Source organism: Aplidium turbinatum, chromosome 1 (assembly GCF_918807975.1).
Source record: "Aplidium turbinatum chromosome 1, kaAplTurb1.1, whole genome shotgun sequence".
Taxonomy (NCBI): domain Eukaryota; kingdom Metazoa; phylum Chordata; class Ascidiacea; order Aplousobranchia; family Polyclinidae; genus Aplidium; species Aplidium turbinatum.
This window is the reverse complement of record NC_137472.1, coordinates 27,536,284-27,564,034: the sequence shown is the minus strand read 5'-3', so window position 1 is coordinate 27,564,034 and position 27,751 is coordinate 27,536,284. Positions and strand designations below refer to the sequence as shown.

Sequence of the window (27,751 nt, the reverse complement as noted above, 5' to 3'; positions counted from 1 at the left end):
AGGTATTGAACATTTTACCAACGTCACTTCAAGCAAATCGAAGTTTTTACTGCAGAATCGTTTATCACCAATCTGTATTTACGACAAGGCGACATTTCTTTTATACTCTAAGTTTTTATACAGCAACCTGCTGACTTAAGAAAAGAAAACGCATTGAACCTCATCGTTACCCGGAGATAACAACGTATAGGCTGCATGTTTATAATCCGCCAGGCGGGCCACAATTTTAAACATTCGACTGCAAATCGTGCAAAAGAGGGTAACTTTTTCTCAAGTAGGCCTATATCACCGGATTGCCACAACTTAGTTCTGCTCTTTTCAATTGCTAAAATTTGTTGCTAATAGTGGAAGGTTTTCCGAATAGCTAACTCTTGGATAAGCAGGTTCGTTATGTTTTATTGTGTCCGATCCGTGATGCTCAGTTTCTTCATTTATTCGAAATTTCCCAATAAACTTCATTGTTCCAAACACTATCGCCACATTCAAAGCAGTCCATGATATTATCGAAATTACAGCAAGAAAACTCCATCCCCAATTCTGAAAATTGAAAATCCATTCAGGTAAAATCGAATTGTAGGCTTCGTCAGTTCAAGATATATTATGCTTGGGTAAGTCTACGTGAGTTTATTTGGTACCTCGGGTTTTAGCAAAAAGTTGATGAAATTATCAATAGATTTACCTGCAAAAAATGATTTTTTACACTTGTATCAAACATGAAAAGGTTGTGATGGAATAATTTGTAGAATACAATATAACATTTAGATTGAAAGAACAAGAATATTTTCTCAACCTGACCAAAAACTACAATGCCCAACATGTAAAGTTTGTGCATTTTATTTTGTGTTTTTTGCTTAGATTGACAATACCGATTGTTGTATAATGTACATTATATTAAAGTTGTCTATCTGTTGTAGCCTAACTATCAACTGGGCGACTGAAACTCAATTTGACAACAAAGATTTGAAAGGTAACACTTTCTTTGCATAACTTATAAATTTGAGAAACTCACCTTGAACGCCCACCAACTTCCACTATGTATTACTCCTCCTACGAAAAGCCCATCTAATTCTAATCCTTTTGTAGCAAAAATTGGGCCAAGTAATACGCCACACAAACCCCCTCCGAAGTGAACTGCAAAACAAAACATGTAAAATGATAGGCCTAAAGCTAGTACTGCTATTTTGCATTCATCAAATGCAGGCTTTGCACAACAATCTAACCTCTTAGTGTAATTCATTAAGAATCATTAATTTAATTTATTAAAAATATTGTCTGAGTTTATCGCTTCTTTCAAATCAAGACACCTTTCCAACACTTTTTGTTGTGTCAGTGCACGATATCATCTCAAAAAAATTACCAACTTTTACGATGATTTGACGTGTCCTGAAATATGAAAAGCCAACTGGAAACAAGGATGATCCGCTACTTTAATGTTTTGTGGTTTGCTAATTCTGAACAAAAACTGCATATTTGGCAAAAACAATAATTGTCTACATCACGCTGTGTGTGCAGATAATTTTAATTCGTATCTTGTAATTGAAAACTTTCTTTGTCGCGTTTTCGAAACTGCCATTCATATTACTGTAAAAGGTGCGTTGTTGACATAATTATGCAATATTACAGTGTCTGGAATAAAATTGTATTAGTTTTGCCATGGTCATTATCAAATGTATGATTTCAAAAGAGGAAGAACAGATGCGAATCGAAAAACAATAGTGCTGTTATCACAACTACAATTGAATACAAAGCCATTCAAAAAGCAGCAAAGTTTCTCATCGTTGCTCCAAATGCAATCTACTTTTGTGCACAAACCATAGCTATATTTGGCGACAGAGTACATTTTTAATTTTATATCAGATTTACGACATCATCACATTACCCGTCTTATTCTCACTGCGTTATGCAAAAAAGAACACAATCGGTGCCGTTCTTAAAGTTTTCGTTAGACCCGTCCTGGAATCGATCTCAGATCTACCAGCACCAGAGCCAAAGGCGATAACTACTCGGCCACTGAACTGGTCGCACAAAGCACGTTTGCACAAAATTGCTTGTGAAACTGATTTTTTCAAGCTTTACGATCATTTAAAAGTGTATGTTGACGTAAAATTACTGTACAATCAATTTTGAATCTTCAAAAGCAAATCAACTACTTTTACGTCGCCATCTCAGTGATCGATTGTGTTGTTTCTTCCACAGCGCAGTGAGTATAAGTTGGATAATGTGATGACGTCGTAAATCCGATAACGCAGTGAGGAGAAGTAGGGTAATGATGTGATGACATTTTAAATCTGATAAAAAAAAAAATTAAAAATGATGAGCCCACTCTCAAAAATACCTTAGCAGTTGTAAAACGACAATAAATAAACTATAACAATACTGAGTCTTTTCTCAACAAGAGCCTGTCATCAATTTTTTTAGAAAGTTCCGTAAAGAACTGCGCCCAGTCATCAAAAGTTGGTTTTTATGTCGTTTGAACGTTTAGCTACATTGAAACACATTAAAAGAGGATTTTTTTTTAGAGGATGTTTTTGTAAAACACTTCGGACAAAATACTGCTGTCTGGAATCGTGTTACTTACTTCCTAAGAATGTGATAAAACTTTTTTTTTTTCAACCAGAAATTTATTTTTCAAATGTAGAATGAATGTAAAAAATGATTTATAGCTGCTGTACGTTTCATTCACCTTTATTTGTCTTCAGAAATACTATACTCTACATCCTAAGCGGCGATTGCACGCGCATGGAGAAGCTATAAGTGCAATTCATCACAATAACCTCAAAACCGATTTATTTAGTATGAATAGGAAAAGTACAGAGTTTACTGTATAGCAGGAACAAATAATTTGTATTGTTTGTAATGTTTACAAATCATGAAAACTAAAATTCGAACAAATAAAATCGGCCATAAAATGACTAAATTACAGCAAAATTCATGCTTTTAGGGCTTTTTTGCAGCATATGTATTCAGAATGCACAAACTATACATTTGTTTCGAAAATTAATGAATACAACAAAAAACGAATCCATCCAATCATGTGTACGTCAAGTTTCTCAAATGTGTGATTATATATAGCGGCAGAGTTATTAACCATTAAATAGGGCGGGCTCAAAAGACCCCGTGTCCTGCTTTTCGAGCATTTTCTGAACCAACGACAAATAGGGTTAAGAAGCTTTGATATATTCAACTAAAAGTTTTAGCAAGTTTGTTCCTAGGATTTTTAATTTTTTTGTAAAGAACTTTGCTACAATGGCTGCAGTTGCGTGAGGAATAACATCTGGGTTAGCCTAACAGCACAGGATTTCCAGTGCTCGAGAAGCATGCCATATGTCTAGAAATAAACAGTAAGCCTATCCACAGGGAAGTTTTATGAACAATGTCCTTTGAGCTACATCACATTTAATGACTGGTAGCCTATTGTCTAGTTCAGGGGTGGGGAACCTTTTCAGTATTGCGGGCCACATAAAATGAGAAATAACACAAGCGGGCCACTAAAAATTTCGAAATTTTATTTACAGAAAAAACTGATTCGCAGCGGTAGGTGCTTCCAAACAGAGACACATATTTCAAAGCATGTTCCCGCATGACTGGAAAATCACCAGCATTTATACAGCTTTGATAAAAGTTGAGCTGTGGAATGTTTTGGTACATCGCTTTCAACGTACCGTCATTCTGGAGATCTACTATTTCATGTTGGAAGTTATTAGGAACATCATTATTAAGAACATCTTATTGTTTTCAAGTTGTACTTTCCACAGATGTAGTTTAGCTTCAAATGATTTCACTTTTGCAAACAAGGAGTTCAAAAGCTGATTCGGTCCCTGCAACTTGACGTTGAGCTCGGAGAGGTGCTCGCTAATGTCAACCATAAACGCTAGGTCACACAACCATTGGCTATCAGTGAGTTCGACGACATGGTTTCCCTGATTATTCATGAACTGATCGACTTCGTTTCGTTTCATTTCTTCATCGACGGCCATTCGCAATATACCGAGAATGCAGAGCCTACTCTTTTTTGAGCTGTTGTTTCAATATATTTTGGGTAAAGAAATTTTGACGCGGGCCACATGGAACAGTCACGCGGGCCACATTCGGCCCGCGGGCCGCAGGTTCCCCACCCCTGGTCTAGTTTTAGGTTGAAATATTAGTGTAAAATAAATAAAATTTAGCATTCCAATTTAGCAACTTTACTGTTGCTATCTTTGAGTTTCAAATATCTTCGTTTCTAACTTCACTTACGTAGCCTACTGTAGATCTTATAGCCTACTATTTTTCATATTGGGCAGTGGATCCCAACATTTTTAGTCACGGACCCCTTTTTAATAAATTTTTAAGCCTTTGGACCCTATCTAAAATTTTCTAAGATATCAATCAGAAGATGTTTAATGAGTACTGACTACTGAGGGATATTTATTGTTTATAACATCGGATATGCACTGTATGACAATTACTGGAAACTTTAATCAAATAAAATGCTTTCACCAAAACATGCTAGACTCGATGGGAGAAGCTGACTTCTTAAACGATTTTTCACGTAGGCTACTTTAATTTACTGAAAGATCTTTTACTACCAACTTGTGTTATGAAAAGATTAAGGATTGCTTTGTATGCCTGGCATATAAGAGACTGCATTCACATATCCAAATTCTCAGGCTTGTCCATGGGACATTTTTTTCTGTCCCATCCCATCCCATAGCAATTCATGCCTGTCCCGTCCCATCCCATCCCATCCCATGGGATTCCCATCAAAATACAATTCAATAAATGTTATTAAATTTATGGAAATTTAAGTCTAATGTGTACTAGATAGGACTAAATGTACAAAAAGAGATACAAAACGACAAAATTTATTGACTTTGTTAACTTTAAAGTTCAGAAAAGTTGTCTATCTATGACAATTCATTATCATTGGCACTCATATTCCGAGTCACTGTGCTCATTCAGCAAATTTTCAATTTCCTGCTCTTCCACTTCAACTGCTTCTGATAGTGATGATTTAATTAGTTCGGATAGTTTCTCAACCATTTTCTTGTTACAAGCAAATCTGCTATAGCCTACACAGAGTTTATAACAACAGCAGGTAACATCCGCTTTCGTAACTTACTCAACAACAATCCTGCTGCACTAAATAAGCGCTCTACCGCTGCCGATGACACTGGTATGGCCAACACAATTTTCGCACCAGCTTTTAGCAGTGGAAACCTGTGTTCATTTTTCCAATAATCTAATGGTTGTGAACTTGGTTGCCGTAATTTTTGAAATGTGTTGACTTCCTCCTCAATGCAATTGCTCATTATAGGGGTACCAAATTTAAGTGCTTTGTTTGGTGGAGGAACAAAAAGTAAGTCAAAGTCACTTGTTGGATTTTGTTCTACAGTTCCTGCTACTTCACATACATCAGATGATTCAGATGAAAGATTTAAATCCTTTATGAATGAAATCACAGTTGCAACAACAGACTTAGAAAAAGCGAGCCCCCACACCCCCTTACATTGGCTATAACCCTCCCTACATTGCATGCCTACGAAAATCAACCAGGATACGCCACTGCTTATGTCTACAACCTCCAAAACCTCGAACTGTCTGTCAGACTGCAGCACCTTACACCAGGCCACATGGCTTTCGGACTTGAGTGTTGTATGATTGTGAAGTAAACTATGAAAGCAATTCAAGCATAACATATCGTATTAATTTTAAAGTTTTGCAAGAAGAATTTCTGACAATCTGTCTAAAATATTTTTAAATAAATATGCCTAGCTACTGTCCCATGGGAAATGCAATTCGTGCTGTCCCATCCCATCCCATAGACATTTCCCATGGGATTCCCGTGGGAATCCCATTCCCATGGACAAGCCTGCAAATTCTAAACATTGAACCGGCCCACGTTCAAGAATTCAACTGGCCCACCGGAACAGTTCTCAAATTCCCTCTGAGCCAATCTACCCCTGCGTAGAAAGCTATAACCTATAAAGTAGTAATCAGGCCCGTAACTAGCTTGGAGCAGCAGGGGGGGCAAAAAGTATTCTAGAGGGGGCCCAACTTTTACTTTCCGTATCATGTACGAAAACGACGTTTGTACACAATGTGGGTATATTTACGCAAGAACATTAATCGTAGGCCTAATACAACGTTTACATTAAACTAGTTTATCATAGAACCAGTCAGTGGCGTAGCCAGGAATTTTGAAAGGGGGTGGGGGTTGATGGCCGACGGGCAAAGACCGACGGCGTTTTCGCCAAAGGCGACACCCAGCAGTGGGGGGGTCTGGGGGGCCTCCCCCAGAAAATTTTGAAAAATTACTTTGAATTTGGTGCATTCTTAAAGCATTTTCAACAAACATGTGGGTATAAATATTCCTGTAAAATGGTGCTGTCCGGTGGCATAGTAAAAGGATAAGATCATGTTTTCTAGGGCATTTTTCGGAAATAAAGCTAAGTCTCTATGTTTTCTTGTTGCTAATTCCTGGCTGAGATATTTGAATGTTTGGTATTGGCAAAACTCGCTCTTTTAATGCAGTTTCGTTTAAAATTAGGCAAACTTTGTTTTAGAGACAACATTCTACCACACCCTTAAACACACAATGTTTACAATTAAATAACACAAGAAAATTGAGTATAAAACTGAAAAGTCAGCGAACAGAGCTAATTAACATAATTTTTTCCAGGGGGTGCCAACATTTTTGCAGGGGTGGCTTCGCCCCCCCTGCGCCCCCCCTAGTTACGGCCTGGTAGTAATGTATTTGAAGTCGCAGACTTCGTAGTTGGAATAGAGCAGGAGCCCAGAAAACCTGACTACTTACACCTTTGATTACTTGTAAACGGATTTGTCTGTTCCTATAGGCAGAAGCATATAGCCCACGTAATCGTGAAATCTGTATGTGATAAAAGATTCGTCCTCTCCACAACTAAATCCGAAGTAGACAGCCGGTTAAAAACCCACATGAATAATTTTGCAAGTCTTTATTGTGCAACTTTATGGAATAATTCAAAAACCACCATAGGCTTATTCCAATTTAAGACACAAAATCTCTTCAGCATATCTCTAAAAATGGTGACTAATAACTCAGAGAAATCAGAAGTGGCGAATAGAATTCAGCAAAACCAAAACGATAATGAGATCAATAAAAAACGGCTGTCGTTTACCACAAACTTCCGCCTTTCATTGTTTATTTTACCGACTTTCCTGGTAACCGTCTTTGATGAAAAACAGGAATATAACAATATGCGAGACTAACCCTCACTTTTAAGTCATCCGTTCTAATATATGGTGTTGTATCCATCCCAGACATACGTTGCCCCTCAGCGCTTTACAAAGCAGTCAGAGACACAATAAGATAAGACACAAGTTTGGTAAAAAGGTGATTTTCTGGAACCATAGCCTTTTGGCGGCATAAGACTGGATCGAAAGTTATTATAAAGTTTGCTTCTATAGTGCTACAAGAGTGCTTCTAGTTGCAGCGTTAGAAGCAATCTTTATAATAACTCTCGATCCATTCTTATGCCGCCAAAAGGAATTCGTTTATGGCTTAAAAGCTTTCTTCATAAACTTGAATTCTTTTGATTAGCCAAATTTACATTTCGTTTTTCTTCTGCTGTAAATACTGTACTTCACCACGTTAAGTTTAATATTATTCTGACGATACCAGCTCAGTGGCCGAGTGGTTTCGATGCTAATAGATCTAAGATCGAATCCATCAGGTCGGGTCAAACCGAAGACTTTAAAACAGTACCGATCGTGTTCTTTCTTGCATAACGCAGCGAAACGAAGTCGAGCAATAATGTGATGACATCGTAAACCTGATGTAAAAATTAAAAGTGAGACCAGTCGCTAAAAGATATTAGCTGTTGTAGACCGACAATAAATAAAACCTTAACATTACTATTATTATTCTGACCATAGCACATGAAGAGAGTTCAGCGAGAACCTGCAGTTTATGCAATTATGCAAAGCATAAGAAGCCTTAGTTTTATTGATAAAATAAATCGGTGCGATAATAACGTGCCAAAGTGAAGCCAACCTGCTATGGCATCTAAAGGATCGTCTATCTTAAAATACAGCACCAAGTAATGCCAACCGATCAATGAAGCTCCTGATATGGATCCGATGATGAAAGCAGCCCAAGGATGGAGGTCGTTGCATGTTGCACATAAGGCCACCATTCCTGTGATAAATACTTTGAGGTCATTGGTGGGTAGTAACATACTTATACTACCTAAATGGACTACCTATTTTTAAACCAAACCAAAAGGAAAATCAAACATTTGATATTTAATTCTTTTAATGTTATAAGCCTATCGAATTTTCATTCCTATTTAAATTTCAAACTGTTTTAAAAAAATTTGATTTGTATTTCTTTTTACTATAGCCTTTAAGTGTACATATTGAATTTTGTTGCAAAAAATAAGATCTACCATGAGATTGTATATTCAAACCTGCAAGACCTCCATTTATGGCCATGAGGAGAGACCAATAGTGGTTTTGATGTTTTATATAGTCAGTCAATTTGAACACGAGCATTGCAGCCACAGCAGCTGCAGCTCCTCCAATGATCGTATTCATAACCGCAGTCGCAACTGTCAGGCCAGATTCTGGGCCAACAATAGTCATCTCTGATCCTCCGTTAAAAGCCATAAACCCAACGAACAAAATATAACCCCCAAGAGCTGTGACCTGTGACATACGGTACATAGAATATTTTACCAGTTACAATAACTTTAAAAGACATCTGCTTGTTAACACTAGTTGCTTCATTGCAAGAAAGCGTGTTTTAAAAAACAATTTGTTTGTGAAAACAATCCCCAACAGTGGAAAATACATTAAATGTTAAAATTGTAAAATCAATTATTAAAAATATTATGCAGAAGTTTGCAATTTCTTTCAAAAGTTTGGAAAGTGTTGTTTATCGCTCAATATTATACAAATAATAGTTATACATTTCTGCTTCTTTTTAGTCGTCTCAACTGGTTTTGTAAAAAAGTATGAGCAATTAGTGAACAGCAAAGTTATAGTGCTCATTCTCATTTGGATCTTTAGGGATAACAACATCCAGAGTGAGAACAGCGATTTCTTACTACCGTTATGCTTATGAAGGCAGGAAGGCGCACAATTGCAAGCAATCAAACGTCCAAACAAACTTCTTAACATCAAACTGAACTTTTTAGACAAAAGCATCACTTTGAAACTACTTTACAACAAACATAGGAACTGTAATTTCAAAAAAGGCAAAGGTCCAAAGAAGTGCTAAAAATAATACTCAAATACTATTATTTTTTATCAATCCTGTATTGATGTAGCAATGAAGATTTAATGGATCATGTTCGTGTCCACCTTCAGGCATGCCTTTAAGTGTCCTTCCAAAGACATACCCACCTGCTCGTGAGCGGTGTCGAACCAGCGCCCTTTTGAGTGCCGCACCAGGGCTCTCACCAATCGGTTATGCAGCTGACAATGGATTCTTCATTCATCAGCATAGATGCCCAATGACTATTGTGCACAAACCCAAGATATGAAGCATCGGTGGAGGCAGAAAATACTGGCAGTAGGCTAACATAGCTTTGTGGATTTTTTCTTGGAAATTGATTTAAAGTTTGAGGAGAGAAGATGTTATAGCGACCTCTCTGGTTAGAAATAGGCCAGGGAATAAAGTTTGAAAAATACTGTGAAAACACCATGTCTGACTTGTGGTAAGGAGCCACTACTAAACAGCGCAGAAAGAAAAGTTTTGGTTGCAAAAACTACAAGCGTTGTTTTAAAAGAAACTGTAGGCCTATAGGCTACTATAGGCTGTGCCATTGTGTTTGGGATTTCCTTTGTTTTCTTTAGCGTTGTTAGTTAGGATAAACCTTGCAATGCATGGCCAAATTGGCCATATGTCAGCGTTGCTTGCTTCCTATAAATTGCCATGCAAAGTATATCTACTCAAATATTTATCTACTCACCATTCGGTTAACTACTTATAAAAATATTCATGATGAAAGTTGTTTTGTGTTTTCTGTGTTACTCATTATGCTTCTTTTCATGCGCAAGAAGTTCTTACCAAACATTGCTGGTACATTAGAAAATACAACTATATCTAAAGTGTGCAATTCTCAAATATAAAAATATCCTTATAACTAATTTTCGCGTAAATTTGAAATATTGTATTACATAATGTTGAGCACATAGGCACACACGGTTTAAAACTAGGGTATCCGGACAACTACCTACGGGCAATTGCCCTCCGGACAACTGCCCCCCGGAAATTGAATACCAAGAAAATAATAAGATTTAAGCATGACTTGGTGAAGTTTATTAATAGCGGGAGACGTTTGGTTGCAACATCGTTACTCGTTACGTCGTCGATAAATCTAACAAACAATGCAGTATTTTTCAGTTGCTGGGCTAGGACTTAATAATTTAGAGGACTACAATGTTGGCAATAGAAACCGAATGGTTGTCACCTCTGACAATACCGTTTTGCTGTTTGAAAAACGTCTTGCGATGCTGAGTGATAACGTCGTCCAAACAAAACATAACTAACTCAATCAACTTCGTTGAACCTTTATCGTTGAAACCGGAGTGCAATCTTATAGCTTCTCGCAATGACTGGTCGATTAGATGTCTAGGGACGCTTGGGTAAGGAGCAGCAAGTCAGCTGCAACCAAAAGGAAAATAGGTTTCTCACCAGGTGGTGAGGAGCAATTACCGTTCAACCAACCTTCCTTCCAATTAACCAATTTCATAAGGTAGTCCCGCGGTCTCTGCAGTATTTATTCACAGTGCTTTCGCAGTAATTGATACTAATTGGGTTGAGAATAGATTCCAACAGAGTTGTCACTCTGGTAGTGGTAATATTCTATAGCAAGCGTCTATAGACGCAAATTTTTGTTGCTTAACTTTGGAACAGCGTTTACGGTCGTATCAGTGGCGCCGCCAGACCTTCAACATTGGGGGGGCAAAATATTGACAGTGCAAGACAGTAGCATAGTCAAAAATTTTGAAAGGGGGGGGGGGTGTTGACAGCCGGCGGGCGAAGCCCGATGGCGTGTTCGCCGAAGGCGACATGTAGCGGCGGGGGGTCTGGGGGGCCTCCCCCAGAAAATTTTGAAAAATTACTTTCAGTTTGGTGCATTCTGAGAGCATTTTCAACAAAATTGTGGGTATGAATATTTCTGTAAAATGGTGCTGTCCGGTGGCATAGCAAAAGGATAAGATCATGTTTTCTTCGGCATTTTTCGAAAATAAAGCTAAGTCTCTATGTTTTCTTGTTGCTAATTCCAGACTGAGATATTTGAATGTTTGGTACGGGCAAAACTCGCTCTTTTAATGCAGTTTCGTTTAAAATTAGGCAAACTTTGTTTTAGAGACATAGGTTGATTGCTTTTTTTTGCGAGATTATTACAGTTTTAGTAGGTCAATTTTCTCCTTGGTTGATTCAAAAAACGATCTTATTCCGGTAAGTCACTAACTTTTATGCTCTGAAGTCAACCCAAAGTTTAGAAAATGTAACGTCATAGAGGTCATACATCTTGATGAGTGTCAAACAAAAAGCTTTGAGACAATGAAGTTACTTTAGGCTATTTCTGATATATTCAAGTTTTGTATAACGAATAGCTGTTTAGATGTTAATCTAGATCGAACAAGCGATCTCAGCAGTTGCAGATGGCTTGCATCCTTGCACAGTTTGACGAGAAACTACATCATAGGCTACAACTTTTCTTGTAAACAATGTATTAACATCCGTAAATTCAATTTGAAAGGTTGAAACCCCCGAACCCCCTTCCCTTGGCTACGCCACTGGTGCAAGACATGCAAGACAGTGGTATATTATTTAATTTCTCTTGTTTTCTACCAGAGCTGGAAAAAATGTTTAACTTCCCGGGAATCTGTTTTTTAGAGAAAAAATTTCCCGCGGTTTACAATCACGATAATGAGAACCTTATATTTTACTGATCTCCGGAGCTGACGTAAACCTTAAAAGTCATGTCGACATATTCTTGATGCCCCCCTTATCGAAAATTGTTCTTTGTAATACCGCTTTGAAGGAGGATTACGACTATGAACAAAAGAATAAATTTTAAACTTCATTTTGAATTGAAAAGACATGACGTAATGTCTTCCAACCTTAGTTATATATTTTTTCATTACGTAACGTCTTGTAGGAATAAATTGAAAATCAGTATGATCACTCAAAATGAAAGCAATGGGACTACGAATCCTCACTAAACCAATCAATCAATGGTCTTGTTGCACTGAAGATGACAACCTTATATTTCACTGATCCCCGGAGCTGACGTAAACCAGGCATAGATCTGTTGACTCAATTCAAACCCTTTGAAGGTTGGGGGGGGGGGGGGGCTGTCAATTCAACTTTTTTGTATCAACAGTTGTATCTCTAAAACCACTGAGGCTGCAACTACGAGATTTCTTGATTTTTCCTAACTTTTATTCACCTCTATTGAGCTGAAATTTTGAGCGAATAAAGGTTATAAATTGAAAGATATAAGGCATTTCTCAGCACATCCTCTGAAATATTTCATATTCTATTGTGAAACATTTTCCCACCAGCTGGATGAAAGTAGCCTAATTAATTTGGCCCATGTCTCGTTAATCCTAACTGTTTCACAGCGTGAAGGGCATTGGCTGTATGTAAAATAATGTAAAAAAAATTAATCACAACATTACTATGCACGTTCTTCATTACTCTACCAAAAAATAATGTGTAAACTCACGCTACAATTTACACTCATAAGTGACCTCAACATTTCAACGTGTATGAGCAGTTTTAAAATTCACATAGTTTTAATTTTCGGATATGCTCAGCGTGAATAATTTTACAAAGTGAATCCCAAATTTTGAAACCATGCCAAAATAACAGAGATATCACTCCTAAAGCATAAGAAGAATTGACAGCCCCCCCCCCAAACTGAGCAAGATTCCAGGAGCCCAACCTTCTAAGGGTTAAAAGTCATGTCGACTTATTCTTGATGCCCCCCTTATCGAAAATTGTTCTTTGTAGTACCGCTTCGAAGGTGGATTACGACTATGAACAAAAGAATAAATTTTAAACTTCATATTTGTATTGAAAATACATGACGTAATGTCTTCCAACCTTATCACATTTTTTTCATTACGTAATATTTACCACCACCAAACCACTTTTGACGATCGAATTTGTTAATTTATTATTCGGTAAAATGTTTAGATGATGTCACGTCATTACGCTGATTTGAGATATAATTTCATTCATGACGTCGTATGGATGAAAAACTTTTACAAGTTTTATACTCTGCTGAGATTAAAGAAGAAACATAAATGATAAATATTGGAGAAATTGAGTCTCCTTTACAACTTAAGAATCGAACAACGCAAAACTGCTGAAACAAAACGTTTTGTTTAAGTGAAAGAATCACTGCAAGCAACCAATGCCAAAATGCGCGCGGAAGAAGTCATGGGAGTGTGAGGGATCAAAATTTTAACAGGTTGTTATTTTTCTACATCAATGTGACGTTAGTTAAAACTTTAAAAAGTCTACATCTTTGCTTCTGTAGAAAATCTTTTAATCTACTGTACAATTTAGTCATCAAGATTTTCCATACTTTTTTTAAAGAAAGAGCTTTTACCCCCCCCCCCCCCCCCCCCCCCCTTGCAACTTGAGTTGACTTACTTGAGGTTGGGATCCAAATATTAAAAAAAAAAATATTAAAATGTATTAACCCTTTGCTTTTCAACGTTTTTTTGGAAGTTAACTGCTCAAGGGGGGGCCGTTTTTGGATCAAATTCAATCAGCTGTTACGTGTGATCCGCTGGTGCTATTTCAACAGAAGTTGCACTGGTGTGAAAAAAAATCATTTGTCTATAAGTCTGAAAAGTCATTATTCTAAAATTTTTATATGTTAAACTTGATATTTCAACTTTGGCAAAGGTACCCAAAAACGACAATTTTGATTTAACTTGCCGCCTTTAATTAACCGTGCTAATCCAATTTCATGCAAAATTCTAAAGGACAAAGAGCTCGATCAACCGCACGAAGTGTGTGTGCGGTGTGCGGACTCATTGCGTCGATAAAGATTTACGACATGCGAGCAAATCTTATTGTAGGCTACTCATTAATTATGAAATAGTTACAGAGTAACATTGTTACATGAATTTGAAAAAAACAAAACTGCGTTGTTTTATATTTTTGTCCTGAACTAATGCTTTGCGAAACCTATGGCCAGCTTCTTGTTTTATGGAACCAAACTTCTCATAAGTAACACCTTGGCCTACTTGAATAGCTGTTTACATGTTCGTTTGTGTATTTTAGGTCTACAATTGAGTTTGTAGTATGAATATTTTTAGTAGAGAGAAGACAATTGAACAAGCTGTTGAAATTATCTGAAATTTCTAAGTTCAAATTAGGCGCTTTTGGAATTGTGGATTTGTGTCAAGTCGCATCACAAATATCATGCAGGCTACATAATAAGTCATTCGGCTTACGGGTGTTTATAAACATAACTCATGAATTACATCCACTAAAAATACAGCATTTACATCAACAAAGCTAAGTTCGAAGTTCACTTTTTATTGTGTGTCAATCAATTTGAAAATGCATTTTTAGTCCGCCAACGTCGAAACAATGCAACAGCAAAGTGAGGAACATGGGTAAACAAAGGAAATGTGAAATAAACCCACAGACAGCAGATCTACATTAATTTAACGTTTACAAATGTTGAATCAATGTAAAAGGACTGAATTGCTGACTTGGTCGTTATTGTTTGGAACACAAAAAATACGCGTAAACGCGACGAAGCGATACAAGAGCAAAGCGGCGATTATGTTTCTGGCCAAAAAAAATGGACTTATGACTTGAAAGATAAAAATGATTATAACGAAGCTTCAAAATTTGTCATAAAAAATATTGCAGAGATACAATAACCACAATCATTTTGTGCTAGATTGTGAGAAGACTTCCTAGATTCTTTTCAAACATTTGCAGTATTGCAAATTATTTTGTATAACTTCATATTGCCAAAAAATGGCTTCTTGTTTGATAAAACGTGGCTACAATTCTATAAAAAATTCTTAGGCCTACTACATTGAAGTAATGAAATGTTTTTTTTGTGATTTTTTCTGATGACGTTTTACATCATCCGAAAAGTAAAAATAATAATGATGAATAATTTCACATAACCATAGTTTGTAAACGCTTCACAAAAATTTTGCGGAGACTTTACTGTTAGACGTAAAACGCTTGTAAAAGAAAACTGTCGGGTTACGTATTTATAATGTTTATTACGCTGTTATCGAGTTATAAACTGCCGTTGTTGTCTACCTTTGTGGTTGCCGGCCAGCTTAGAGCAGCATGCAAACTACGCGTTTATGGTATTTGCATCGTGTTATGATTCCCACAAATTTCCCACAAGGTCTTTGTTTTTATCTTGATATTTTTGTGCCTTTTCTGCCCTAAACTTGAAGTCACTGTGCAGCACAATCCACACCGGTTTTTAGAAATCCACAATCAACATTGAAAATCTTTTGTGTTGTGCACCATTTCAAGTAGTGTCTTCCCCTGAACTGTTACACAAACCGCCCAGAACCAGGTTGATTATGAATATTATAGCCGTTGAGTGGCCGTTATTGTATGTGTGGATTTATTAGCTGTCTGACTAAATTTATGCCAAAGTCGAGCAAATTCTGCTTTCGGGATCCCTGCCGTTTTTTCGGTATTTTTTGTTGATAAGTTTAGGCAGCATTTTTCCAAAATAAATGAAGACATCGGTATTGTTCGTCACTTAGATTTAGTTTTCTCAGCATTGTTTTTTCATTCTTTGATCCATTGGTTTATCCCACTTTAGGAATAATCAGATCGTTTATAAATGGCGGGTTTTCACAATAGCCGACCTCTTATACATTGGCGCAACGTATTCAGATGTTGAATCAATGATCAAGAAAGCCGATTTGTTGTTTGTCTGATGTGACGACGAGCATTATGCCTAGTCTACCATACAAAATATTTTATAGTGAAGACGAGGCATTATCATCTTTATTTTGCGCTCTTTGGAACAATACACAGTGCACCGTCGAACAAAAATGCAACACATAACAAGTAAGCGTAGGCGACATAAAGCAGCGAAGGGACATGTAGTCATCGAGTAAGCTGCTACGTGATCTCGTAATTTTGAGCATACTGTATCTCACAATTACTGTTTGCAAAAACGCCATTTTTTCAGCTTTTTCCAAAAGCATTTGAAGTGATACATTTCCTCAATGGAAAGTTTTGTCAATGAGAGTATTTCCATAGAACGTTTATTTCGAAACCAGGTTTTTCATGTCACTACTCACTACCTAAGGGAAGATTTCTTATTGTAACGCTTTTTATTCGTCAATGGATATTTGCTGGTTGAAACAACTGTTTTGAATAGTTTGTGGCCTACATTGATCATAGATTGCTTTTCTTCGTAAAGCTGATAACGCAAAAAACGTTTGCTATTATTGTTTCTAATTAACAACTTTGTGACCACTGGCTTCTTTTTGTAGCATTAGAAATAACGCGCTTTGTGTTATTGAGGTCAAACCAAACAGAGGAAAACAAGAGGATGTTCCTCTCTGCTCGCGCATATGGATTCACGAAGCAATTATGAGCTTATGGCTTGTTATCGCAATGTAATCCATTTCACGCTTTGCTGGAAGTTAGCTAGAAATAGCAAAAATTCACCAAAATCTTGAATTTACAAGAAAACTACACAACTTTTAGCATCACATTTAGTATCATCAGATCCGCCTGGCAATTTTAGGAAAAGTCAAGAAAAACCAAGTGCATGGCGTTACTGTGCTTCAAGTAATCAACGGAAATATGAGGGGGGGGCCAAATCTGGCCTCCCTTTGAGGAGCAAAGTGTTAATAAAAAAAAAAAATTAAAAAGATGATGCCCAAAACATTGGGGGGGCAGCTGCCCCGCCTGCCCCCCCCTGCCGGCGCCACTGGGTCGTATACAACCAGATACAACTTGTATCGCTTCGGTGAATTCCCTAAAGCTTCTGTTATCTATCAGAAATAGTTTGGCTTCAATAAATCATCGTTATGGTTTTGCCTCGTAAGGAAAAAGCTGGTCTGTTTACAAGCAGGTTTGAGAAATTCAGTTCAAACTGGCTATTCAATGAGTCTTTCCACGTTGATTCAAGGCCTGGACACGTTGAATTCATGTAAAAACTGCTGATTTCTCTACGCCGAATGAATTGCCGAAGCTGAATAGGTTTCGCATGAGTTCACTTGCCTTGAAGGAGTTTCAAAACCAGGCAAACCCTTGTTTCGTCACAAGGGTTTTTAAACAAGTCATTTTACATTGATTGAAGGCCTGAATACGTTGAATCTATGTAAAAGAAGCTGATTTACGGTTTGAAGAAGAAGATATGCCATTTGGAGTAGTTTAAAATGAGTTAACAAGCCCATATTACAGCCGAAACGCCGGCAAAAAATTTTGCAAAAAAACAAAAAAACGGCAAGTGGCAAGGATTTTTTGCTGTACGATAGCGGATTTAGTAATGAGCGTATTCTTTTATTTTCTAAAGCAAAAAATCTCGCGCTTTTGAAAAATTCAAGAAATTGGTTTGGGGATGGGACTTTTAAAGTTGTACCAGAGCTTTTCTATCAGCTTTACACAGTTCATTGCTTGACTGCAAACAGGATTATTCTATGTGTGTATGCTCTGCTACCAAACAAGCAACAGAACACTTATGAAGAGATGTTTCATCAATTGCAACTGATCAACCCACTGCTAAATCCCACATCTTTTCTAATCGACTACGAACAAGCTGCTAAGAATGCTATTGAGCTTAACTTCCCAACGGCAGTAGCCCAAGGCTGTTTTTCCACTTATCGCAATGTGCATACCGGAAAGTGCAGGCGGAAGGATTGCAAGGGCAATATCAGGCAGATGCTGACTTTGTTCTTTTCGTATGCTGACTTGCTCAATTCGTCTGCTTTCAGCTCTGGCTTTCATTCGACCAAATGACGTAGTTAGTGCGTTTGAAACACTTCAGGATACTATGCCAACAGTAGCTGAATCGATCGCACATTACTTTGAACATGCCTTCATTGGAAGAAGGCTACGCATCAACAGACGATCACCACTTTTTCCGATCAGCATGACATGCTGATCGTGTAGTGAAAGGTCTTCTCGCACAAACGATTCGTTGGAAGGATGGCATAACTACCTTCAAGCATTACTGCATGTCATCCAAACGTTTGGAAGTTTATTGACGCATAGAGCGAGCAGGCTGTAGCAACGGTAACAATTAACCAAATGGCTGCAGGATTTCCTGCACCAACACGCAAAACGCTATCAAGACTGTTCAGCTCGCATTGCAACCATTGCAGAAGACTATGAAAATCGTAATGTACTTGATTTTTAAAAGGAATTGCTCATAATTTACATTTCTAGTAGCGATGTTTATATATCTTTCGATCGCAAATAAGAATCAAACTGTTAGCGCGAATTAAGAAAAAACTTTACTGCACTGTTCGATGGAAGAAATTGTCCGGGGGGGTACTTGTCCGGGGAGCAGTTATCCGGGGGGCAATTGTCCTAGAACCAAAACTAGATCAATAAATAAAATCGCGTTGGAAATCCTTGCATTGAAGCAAGGAGCTTACCGTCACACTATGCCCTGGATAATTATTTACAGCTCCATTATCATCAAATCGACCAATACGTGGACCCAACATAATGGACCCAACCAAAGCTGTTGTTCCTCCAGTTAGATGTACCACACCAGATCCTGCATAATCTTGATATGACAATCCAGTTCCTGGCAAACAATGTGACGTCTTTAGGCTACATGAACAAATTAGAACTGGAATATTATAGATCTGTTTCAGTAAACATTGCATAAGATAAAATCGTTTATTACTGCAAGTTTCCCAAACACGCCTTTTCCTTGCCACGTTAGTCTACATTCTGAGCCAAAATTAAACAACGAATATTCAGAGCTATCTACCGCTAGTGTAGTGCAACTTCCAACTTAAAATAATTTAAAAAAATTCTTACGCGTTATTAGGCTACGACTCGTGTGGCATGTGATATTAGACAAACATTGAAGTTTTAGAAACCTGATTTGCGTTAAATGGCATGAAAGAGGACTTCCTTATTTGAGGCAAGTAAATGGATTTAAAAAAAAAATAGTTGTTTTGATACCTAATCCGGATTTGAGCCATCCATTTGCTGACCAAGCCCAATGAGCCACGACCGGATAAATATATCCCGTGAAAATAAAGCAGTAAATCATGTAAGATGAAAATTCCACTCTTTCTGCCATAGCTCCTGAAGCTATTGTTGTCGCTGAGATGGCGAATGTAAATTGGAAGAACCAAAAGGCAAAGTAGTAAGATGGTGACAAGATTCCAGCCTGAAATAAGTTGGAAAGATTATTAAATTGCATAAAACTAGCTACTGTTTGTTTTAAACAAAGCTTAATTCTGTCACACATTCGTGTTTTCACTTTTTGATGTGGTTCTGCACAGTTCAGCACATGCTGCCCAGTTTTTGCCGCGAAGGCTGTGTCTCACAACCATAGGCCGACTGCAAAATAGACCATACCAATACTGTAAGAACTCAAACTTTGAAAGAAAGAAAAATTTGCGATTTCTTAAACATCTTTATATCTAACCGTAGTCTTCTTAGCATCTGTTTCTTGCATTGTTGGTCTGGTATGGGGAAACCAGCATAGTTGAAGGAAGACACTTGCTCAATTGTTCTGTCTGGTAGGGAAGTGTATAGTGAGTTTCAGAATTGTGTTGGAGATAGCCATGTATTTTCTTTTCTTGCATATTTGCAGGGCCTCCAAGAGCCCTGCCAGGCCCCGGTGCAGATGTTGCTGCCGGGCCCCCAGCGCGACATGTCGCGTGATATCTCACCAATCACAAGCAAAATTTGCGGTGCGCGTTCTTACAAAGGATAAATTAGGTTAAAGTATTAACACACCATTATTTCACAAACAATGCACTATTGTAAATATAACTTTAAATTCACAGATACACATTAGTTATACACAAAGATAAAATGCTGTAAAATGCTAAAACACAACATGGTGTAAATATAGGCTCAATAGCGTTGTCAGATATGGAATTCTGCCCTAATTTGAGGAAAAGTTTATAGCTGTTGAAAACAAAAACTTGTATTTTGAAAAATTTTTTTAGTCCTGGGCAAAGATCAAAACCCTAACCTTTCCTTACTCTAACCCTTCCTAACTTCAATACTAACTCTGGCAACACCTGATTGTAACCATGGCAACAAGTGGGTAAAATCAGCCATTTCGAAGATAAAAATTGCAATACTATCCGACATGGCTGACATAGCATTGCATATGTGTGCATACAGCTTTACATTAACATACAATACCATTTCTGACCTTGAAATCTGCAGAGACTAGGGGAGCAAACTTAGGATGAATGCATTGCTATTGTTCATGACATTAAGAAATACCAACTTCAAAATATTAAAAACATTTTATGCAAAATTGACCTTAACATGCAAATTTAAACATTTTATCGGCCCCCTGAACGCAAAAAAATGAAAATTTTGTTGTTCTAAAAAAAGCCATACCCATGAGGAGGCCCAATCAAAATACAAAACTAATATAAAAAACAATATTTTATGCAAAATCGATCTGAGCACGCAAATTTAAACATTTTGTCGGGCCCCCCTAAACTCAAAAAATTGAAAATTCTGTAATTTCGAAAAAGGGCATAGCCTAGGCTACCCATAAGGGGGCCCCATTCGACATACGGAACTAATATAAAAACTATATTATATGCAAAATTCTTGAAATCAATTTTTTTATCGCGTAAATTTGGACATTTTGTCGGGCCCCCTTGAACTCACCGGGCCCCGGTGCAATGCACCGGTTGTCCCCCCTCTTGTGGGCCCTGCATATTTGTACTGTATATTTTGGGCTGATGTCTGCAGTTTTGTTAAGTTGCGTTTGTAGAGTTTAGACCAGGGGTTTTGAATTTTTTTGCACTGCGGTCTCCTAAGAGCAATCAATGTAGCTTCGCGACCCCCCAAAAAACTATTCAATAAAAGCTTATTTAATACCGGTACAAAATTTAATCAAATTTGATTCATGCCGACGTCCAGTCTATGTGTCTCGTTTCGCTGTTCTAATGTAAACTTCTGAAATCAAAAATGTTTTTTCGCGATGTCATTACTGCTTTTATTAGTCTATATTTCGTCCAACTTATTATGTTCATTTCTTATTAAGCTTGGCTAGAATAATAATAAAAATATTGTATAAGAACTATGTTTTCAGAAGTTGAATTTACAGCAATCTTTAATGAATTTATAAAACCAGTTTTAGTGAAATGGTTGGTGCAGAGTTGGAAATCTGTGGGTTGGTGCTGCATTTTTTTAACAAGCTTGTCTATATGCCGAACTATTGTCGAACGTACTTTCATTCAAACTATACACTGAAGTTTTCCATGCCATTGGAAACAATACAGACAAATCCGTAGTTGACAAAGGATTTCAAATTATCTCGCTTTTTTGCCATAGTATAATTTCTGGTTAACTTTAATCTGCACAAAGCAAAATGCAGTACAAGTACTTGCTGGAATATATCGAATGCTTCTCTAGTGTTAAAGCCTTTCTAACGTCTGAAAGCTTACAGTAGGATAGCTCCAGATCGAGGAATGGTCAATCACAAAAAATACTTTTATACATTTCTAAAAAAAAGAATTGAAAAAGATAGGCGCTGGCTTTCAGGAGGTCACGCGACCAAAAGCACTGGTCTAAACCGTCCATGGATGTCGCTATGAGCACAGTATCGTTAGCATTAGCGTTGACAAGGGGTCCAGGGGATACTTTTGGACCAGGCTAGGGATAACCGTAAAGACCTTGAACCTCGAGAACTTAAAGAAACCACCAGTACTCCTTGGACACAGTGCATTTTTTTAGTAGTGTCTTGATTTATGGGCCGGAAGATCTTGTTGGTACCGGGCCCAAATTATCCTCTCAACGGCCCTGGTCGTTAGCTTAGCGAATATTGTTCAATGTGACGCCATTCATCACTGCAACTCCCTCATCAATGCTTTTTATTTCTCTGATGAGGATTTCACCATACAGGTTGAAAAGATCTGGTGATTGATGACATTACATAACCTTTGTCACAACCAACGACCGCATGTTAAGCTCTAAATCATATCCCTGCGTTCTTAAACCATATGCTTAGTGAATCTTAGAGAACATCATAACCGGGGAATAGAGAATCATTCAGACATGTCAAGGTGCCGTCACATGGAACAATTCATTATAATTGAGAAGTTAAAATTTATTACATTTTTATAAATATTTTCAGATTCCTGATAAGTTAAGCCGAAAACGTTTGACTGTTAAACTATTTGTAAATATGTAAAATATATTGTTATAATGCTCAACCATGTTGTATTGTTGTGTCTTGCCTGTCTTTGGTACAGGAAAGCAAGCTCTCTCCCGAAACTATAATTCATTATAAATGTTTTAAGCAGTGTGACTGTCGGCATAACAGTAGCAGTGGCGTAGCTAGGGGGGGGGGGGGGGGGCGGACCGCCCCGGGTGGCACGTCTGGGGGGCGGCACTTTCAGAAAGCACGTTTTTTTTTTTTGTTGATAATGCAAAAGTACACGGAAAATAAAAGCAAACAGAATGGCAACGTTCAAAACAGTGGCGTAGCCAAGGGGGAGGAGGGGTTTGGGGGTTACCTCCTTTGGCACGAATGTGACATCACGATATTGAGAATGATGTTTTCAGTCTCTACGTCTCTAAAACAAAATTTGCCTAATGTTAAGCGAAACTCCATTAAAAGAGCGAGTTTTGCCAATACCAAACATTCAAATATCTCAGCCAGGAATTAGCAACAAGAAAACATAGAGACTAAGCTTTATTAAGTTACCGAAAATTTTCCAAGAAAACATGATCTTATCCTTTTGCTATGCCACCGGACAGCACCATTTTACAGGAATATTTATACTAGGGGATTTATACCCACATTTTTGTTAAAAATGCTCTCAGAATGCACCAAATCCAAAGTAATTTTTCAAAATTTTCTGGGGGAGGCCCCCCAGACCCCCCGCCGCTGGGTGTCGTCTTTAGTGAGGTCGCCGTCGGGCTTCGCCTGCCGGCCTTTAAACCCCCCCCCCCCCCCCCTTTCCAAATTACTGGCTACGCTACTGGTTCAAAACATACAATAATTCCACTTTAAGTCAATTTAAAAAATTTCATTTTCACATGTTTTTTTGAAGGGGCGGCAAAATCTGAATCCGCCCCGGGCGGCACATTCCCTAGCTACGCCACTGAACAGTAGGATAAGATATTCTAGTTTTATGAAAATCGCGCTTAGTAGCTGCTAAGGACAAAATAAAAAAGAGTAAATGGATTGAAAAAATTAAATAGTATTGTTATGAAAAGTAAATAGAAAGTTATCAAAAGTCATCTTAATGCAAATGAAGAATTCAAACTAATGGTAGACATTATAATACCGGTACCTACATGTTGAGCTCCTGCCGAAAAACCTTCTGCCTCGGTGGTCAAGATTCCAAGTTTATGTTTTGTGTATCTTGCTACCATGTGCTGAAAAGAGTTTATATTTCAGTGAATATTCGCATATCCACGAGGAAAAAGTAGCAAGATCAAGTGGAATTAATGCAACAATTGAGCTGATTAAATCTGCATTGGCCTATGGGACAACCCTACAGATAATAAATATTTAACCAGAACCTGATGCTGTACCTTTATGAATCGAATAGTTTCGGGAAATCGCTTTCAATAACAGAATAATGAAATACCTCTTACAGGTAGGTCTTGTGCAACTTACAGGAAGAGGCGTCGAGAAGAGTTTTAACGCTGAACGTAGTAGAATTAACCAGAGGTTTTGTTAAAAAAATTCAGAATAAAATTGTTTTGCAATTTAGGCAACTCTCACGTGGACTACCTTTTCTCTTTTGAAACCATTTATCAACAAGTGACAACTAAAGCAAAACAATTATCGAAGATTCAAGAAACAAAGCTCACATAAGTAAAATTTGAGTGTTCCACATTTGCTGAAAAGAAATGGTTGAAGCCGATAAAAGGATTGCTTGGTTCTCCATATGTAAAAGCAAATCCAAAAGCCCAATAAGCAATGGCTCCTATAACTGAACAATAACATGAATCATAACTTGGACAAAAAATTGTTGCTAAGTCTTGGTTCTCATAAGCTTGAGAAAACGTGATAAAAAACGATTCTATCAAAAACTACTAACTTTGCAGAATCGCAACCTAATTCCAAAAGAAAGGTAAGCTGTTAAACTTACCACTGTCAGAAAATTAAACAAACCGTGGGTGTAAGGCATATGTCGATAATCGAGTAGCCGTTTATTTCATGTGTCAATAGGCAACCAGAAAAGACAAATTGTCACCCACTATATGAGTGTCATCATTTAAAAAAATTCTTTATGCGTACGCTAACAGTATATTGTGTTTTGAATGATCCTATGCTCACTACTCATCCATTTTCCAATTCACCAATGAAAGACCGCTTTTGGCACTTTTGTTTGCTACTCAATTTGTATTCCACATTTGTCATGTATTATTAAGAGTTCGTCGTCGTCGTCGTCGTCGTCGTGTGAGCCTCTGGGGCCGAAGGTCTATCCTTTTACCACCCCAGATTCACGATGTTACCGGACTACACTGGAAGGCTACCAGAGAGCAGCCAGTCTTTGGCTTCATCATCCATGACACGCAGACCTTCCACTCCGTTAGGTGACTTGAAGATGGAACAGTCATTGATGATGTGGTCTGCGGTCTGTTCCTCGGCACCACATTCACAGGAGGAGGAAGAGGCCATTCTCCATTGGTGCATGGTTGAGCGAAAAAGCCCGACGCCCGTACGAAGACGGTTGAGGCGCACCCATGCTTGTCTAGGTAGTGTTAGGCCAATGAGGCGTGTGTCGGCGTCAGGGATGAACGAATGGAGTCTGGTGGCGCTTGACTTCCATTCAGAACTCCATTTATGGTCCGCCCAAGTAGCCGCAGAGATGTCTTGTACATCAGCTTCGTTGATAAGAAGTTGAGGGTTAATCGGGTATGAACTGTTCTTGGTACAATCAAATGGAATTTATAAAAGATACCAGCTACCACATTTCTCATATCATACCAGCTGCAATAAACACCATCGACCACATTCGACCGCAAACTACTGGTACCGTAGCGAATCTCGTAGAATAATATAAACTATGTGAATAATATTTTGTAATCATTGTTAAAGCGCTTACACAAATCCAGAACATTCTTCATTATGCTGTTTGTAACATTCTTGCTTCGAACTGACCCAGTCTCTAGAAATGCAAAACCAGGATGCATTGCTAAAACAAAAGAAGTAAGTTACCACCCGTGTTTTAGTTACTAATGTTTGCTGGTAAGCTTCAAGTGGTTGTAGCATTTTGCAATCCGATATTTGTAAAGTTCTGATCAGCATAAGCAAGACACAAAAAGTTGTATTATTATCTATCAATATATCAATCACTGTTTTTGTTGAAATTTTGTATGTACCTTCAAGCAGCAAGAAGAGTTTAAGACAATTGATTATAAAATATTATCTTCGGAATCTTTAGTTTACTCTGTTTGCCCATAAGGGAATGGTGAAAACTATTGTAGCAAAACGTCCCAAATAATAATGAGATATCACTGAGGTCAGATCACAAAGTTTCATGTCAAGTTTAAAAATATCACTGTTGGTGGAACCGCATTTAAGCGAGTAGCCTACTAGCAAAGTTCTAATAATATAGAAATTGAAAAGTTTTGAGAAGAGATGAAGATGATGTTTTGAGAAGAGCGCTGGAGTTGCGAGTGGAGGGACGAAGGAAATAATGAAGACGCACGAAAACGTGGAAAAGGCAAGTTGAAGAGGAAAGCAGCAAGGTGGGTTTGACAAGAGAGGACACGATAGATAGATCGATTTAGAGGCAGGGTGTGAAGGCGATTGCACTTGGAGGTGAATCCAGCCACCCTCGGTAAAGGGGACATCACCGCATTAAAACTGGATTACTACTACTACTACAACTACCAAAACAATGCAGAACTTTACGCGATTAACTATACAAATAACAATTAACTGCTTTAATCGTTCCATTACAATGAGGTCGGCATTATTTCTCAAGTAAATGCATTGTGAGAAGTCCAATATGTTTTTAAACGTTTCTTGTTTCTGGAAAAATTCAACACCACGGCCAAATATACAATTAAATGGAGTGGGCCAAAACATTGCTTTATTACTATATAGGCTGGATATATGTGTATACGTGGCTATAAGTACTCACATAAAACCATTATTCCAAACACAATCAAGAAAAATTGATCTAAGTTTGTTAGAATTTCCACATATTGCTTCGTGAAGGCATGAGAAGTAACATTAGACACATTCATATTTTTTGTAGATGGCTTGCAGTTATACCCACAAATTAATCACAAGCAAAAGTACTTAAATAGTTAAACATAATATAGATCTAAAGATGAACTGCTTGTCAACAAATAACAACTAATCGATGAATCACTGCAACAACTTTTAAGATGAAAGTGCACGATCTTGGAACGTAGCCTACTAGACTTGTTTTGTTTTTGAAGTGAATTTTGTTTGGAAAAAAACCACCCATGCAGGACACTTTATAAAACGTGGTTTGAAATAAAATAAAACGAAAGAAAATGCATTACGGAGAAACTGAATTCGAAACAAAATCATGAAATCAAGACTATGGTTGTCTGAAACGGTTTTCTGTTGTCGAAAGACACGCAGTTGTATTCAACAAAGTCGTCTGAAAAGAAAATAAAGTTGAAAATGAAACAATACGGAATCGAGACAAAGAAACTATAACACAACAAACCTTGGTTTTTGATTTTTTTTTTCAAAATAGCGTTGATACAAATAGCTGTCAGACTAAACGATGAGTAAATCAAAAATTAAAAGTTGTATAGCACTTTTTTGGTTTATAGATCTTCGTGTTTTGTGGTTCAAAAGCAAAACGAAACGAAGCTTTTTGGATTTTAAAACAAAACTGAAGAGTGTTCTTTAGTTTAAAAGCTTTTACAGAATCAAACAGCTATTTGAAAGCAAAAGTTATAGACATTTGAGTTGAAGCTCAACAAATTTTTTGAAATTTTAAATGCTTTAAACAGCTTTATCAATACAAGCGGTTTTGTGTTAAAAGTAGGCAACCGCAGTGACTTCGGTTTGGTTCAAAAACAATTTTGAATTATTTGCGTGCTTGACGCACCTCAAACCAAATGTTTAGAAACCTAAGTGTTTGAAAACCTTGTTATATAACCATGAATTTTTAGTTTTTTGAAGCTTTTTACTTTTCGAAATTTTGTGTTTTTGTTGCTACTGAACAAACACTGTCTTAGTTGTGAAGCGAAATAAAGCCGTAGCCTACATTTCCATCTTGACTTACTCAATTTAACTTGACATCTAAACAAACCAATAAACGTAATAAATGCTTTAACGAAAGAAAAAAAAGTCTTGAAATAGTAAAATATTATTTCTTTTCACCAGTCCTAATTAAGTCTCACGAAATCTCAGCAAGTACAAAGTGCCATAGCTATAATTCAACGAATATAGCTTGTGCAATATTAAAAATTATTGGTACTTAACCTTTTTCCAGTAGCGAGAACTTTTCAAAAAATACTCAAGCCGACAAATCACCACTGCTTCTACGTTCTAAGACCGTACTTTGATACTTAGTTTGTAGTAATCTGTCTTGAAATCAACGCATCCGCAGACCCATTAAAATT

The 27,751-nt window shown here is 37.4% G+C and overlaps 1 protein-coding gene across 1 annotated transcript; it reads right to left on the bottom strand.

Annotated features, from left to right (window-relative positions):
* Nucleotides 1-204: 204 nt before the first annotated feature.
* Nucleotides 205-26,389, bottom strand: LOC145764354 (putative ammonium transporter 1). The gene is made up of 9 exons (XM_082575974.1): nt 26,284-26,389; nt 25,240-25,329; nt 24,023-24,120; nt 19,151-19,361; nt 18,610-18,764; nt 8,430-8,667; nt 8,015-8,158; nt 1,010-1,131; nt 205-537 (listed from the first exon to the last, which is right to left on the bottom strand). The coding sequence occupies exons 1-9, from the start codon at nt 26,387-26,389 to the stop codon at nt 319-321; spliced, it is 1,383 nt and encodes a 460-aa protein (XP_082432100.1). The 3' UTR covers nt 205-318.
* Nucleotides 26,390-27,751: the final 1,362 nt, after the last annotated feature.

Excerpts from the sequence above, each read along its gene's own strand:
- LOC145764354 (XM_082575974.1), bottom strand. The coding sequence starts at position 26,389 with ATGAATGTGTCTAATGTTACTTCTCATGCCTTCACGAAGCAATATGTG. Across the intron at positions 24,121-25,239 it reads GAAGAATGTTCTGGATTTGT|TTATAGGAGCCATTGCTTAT; the intron begins GTAAGCGCTTTA and ends GTTATTGTTCAG. Across the intron at positions 18,765-19,150 it reads ATGGCTCAAATCCGGATTAG|GAACTGGATTGTCATATCAA; the intron begins GTATCAAAACAA and ends ATTGTTTGCCAG.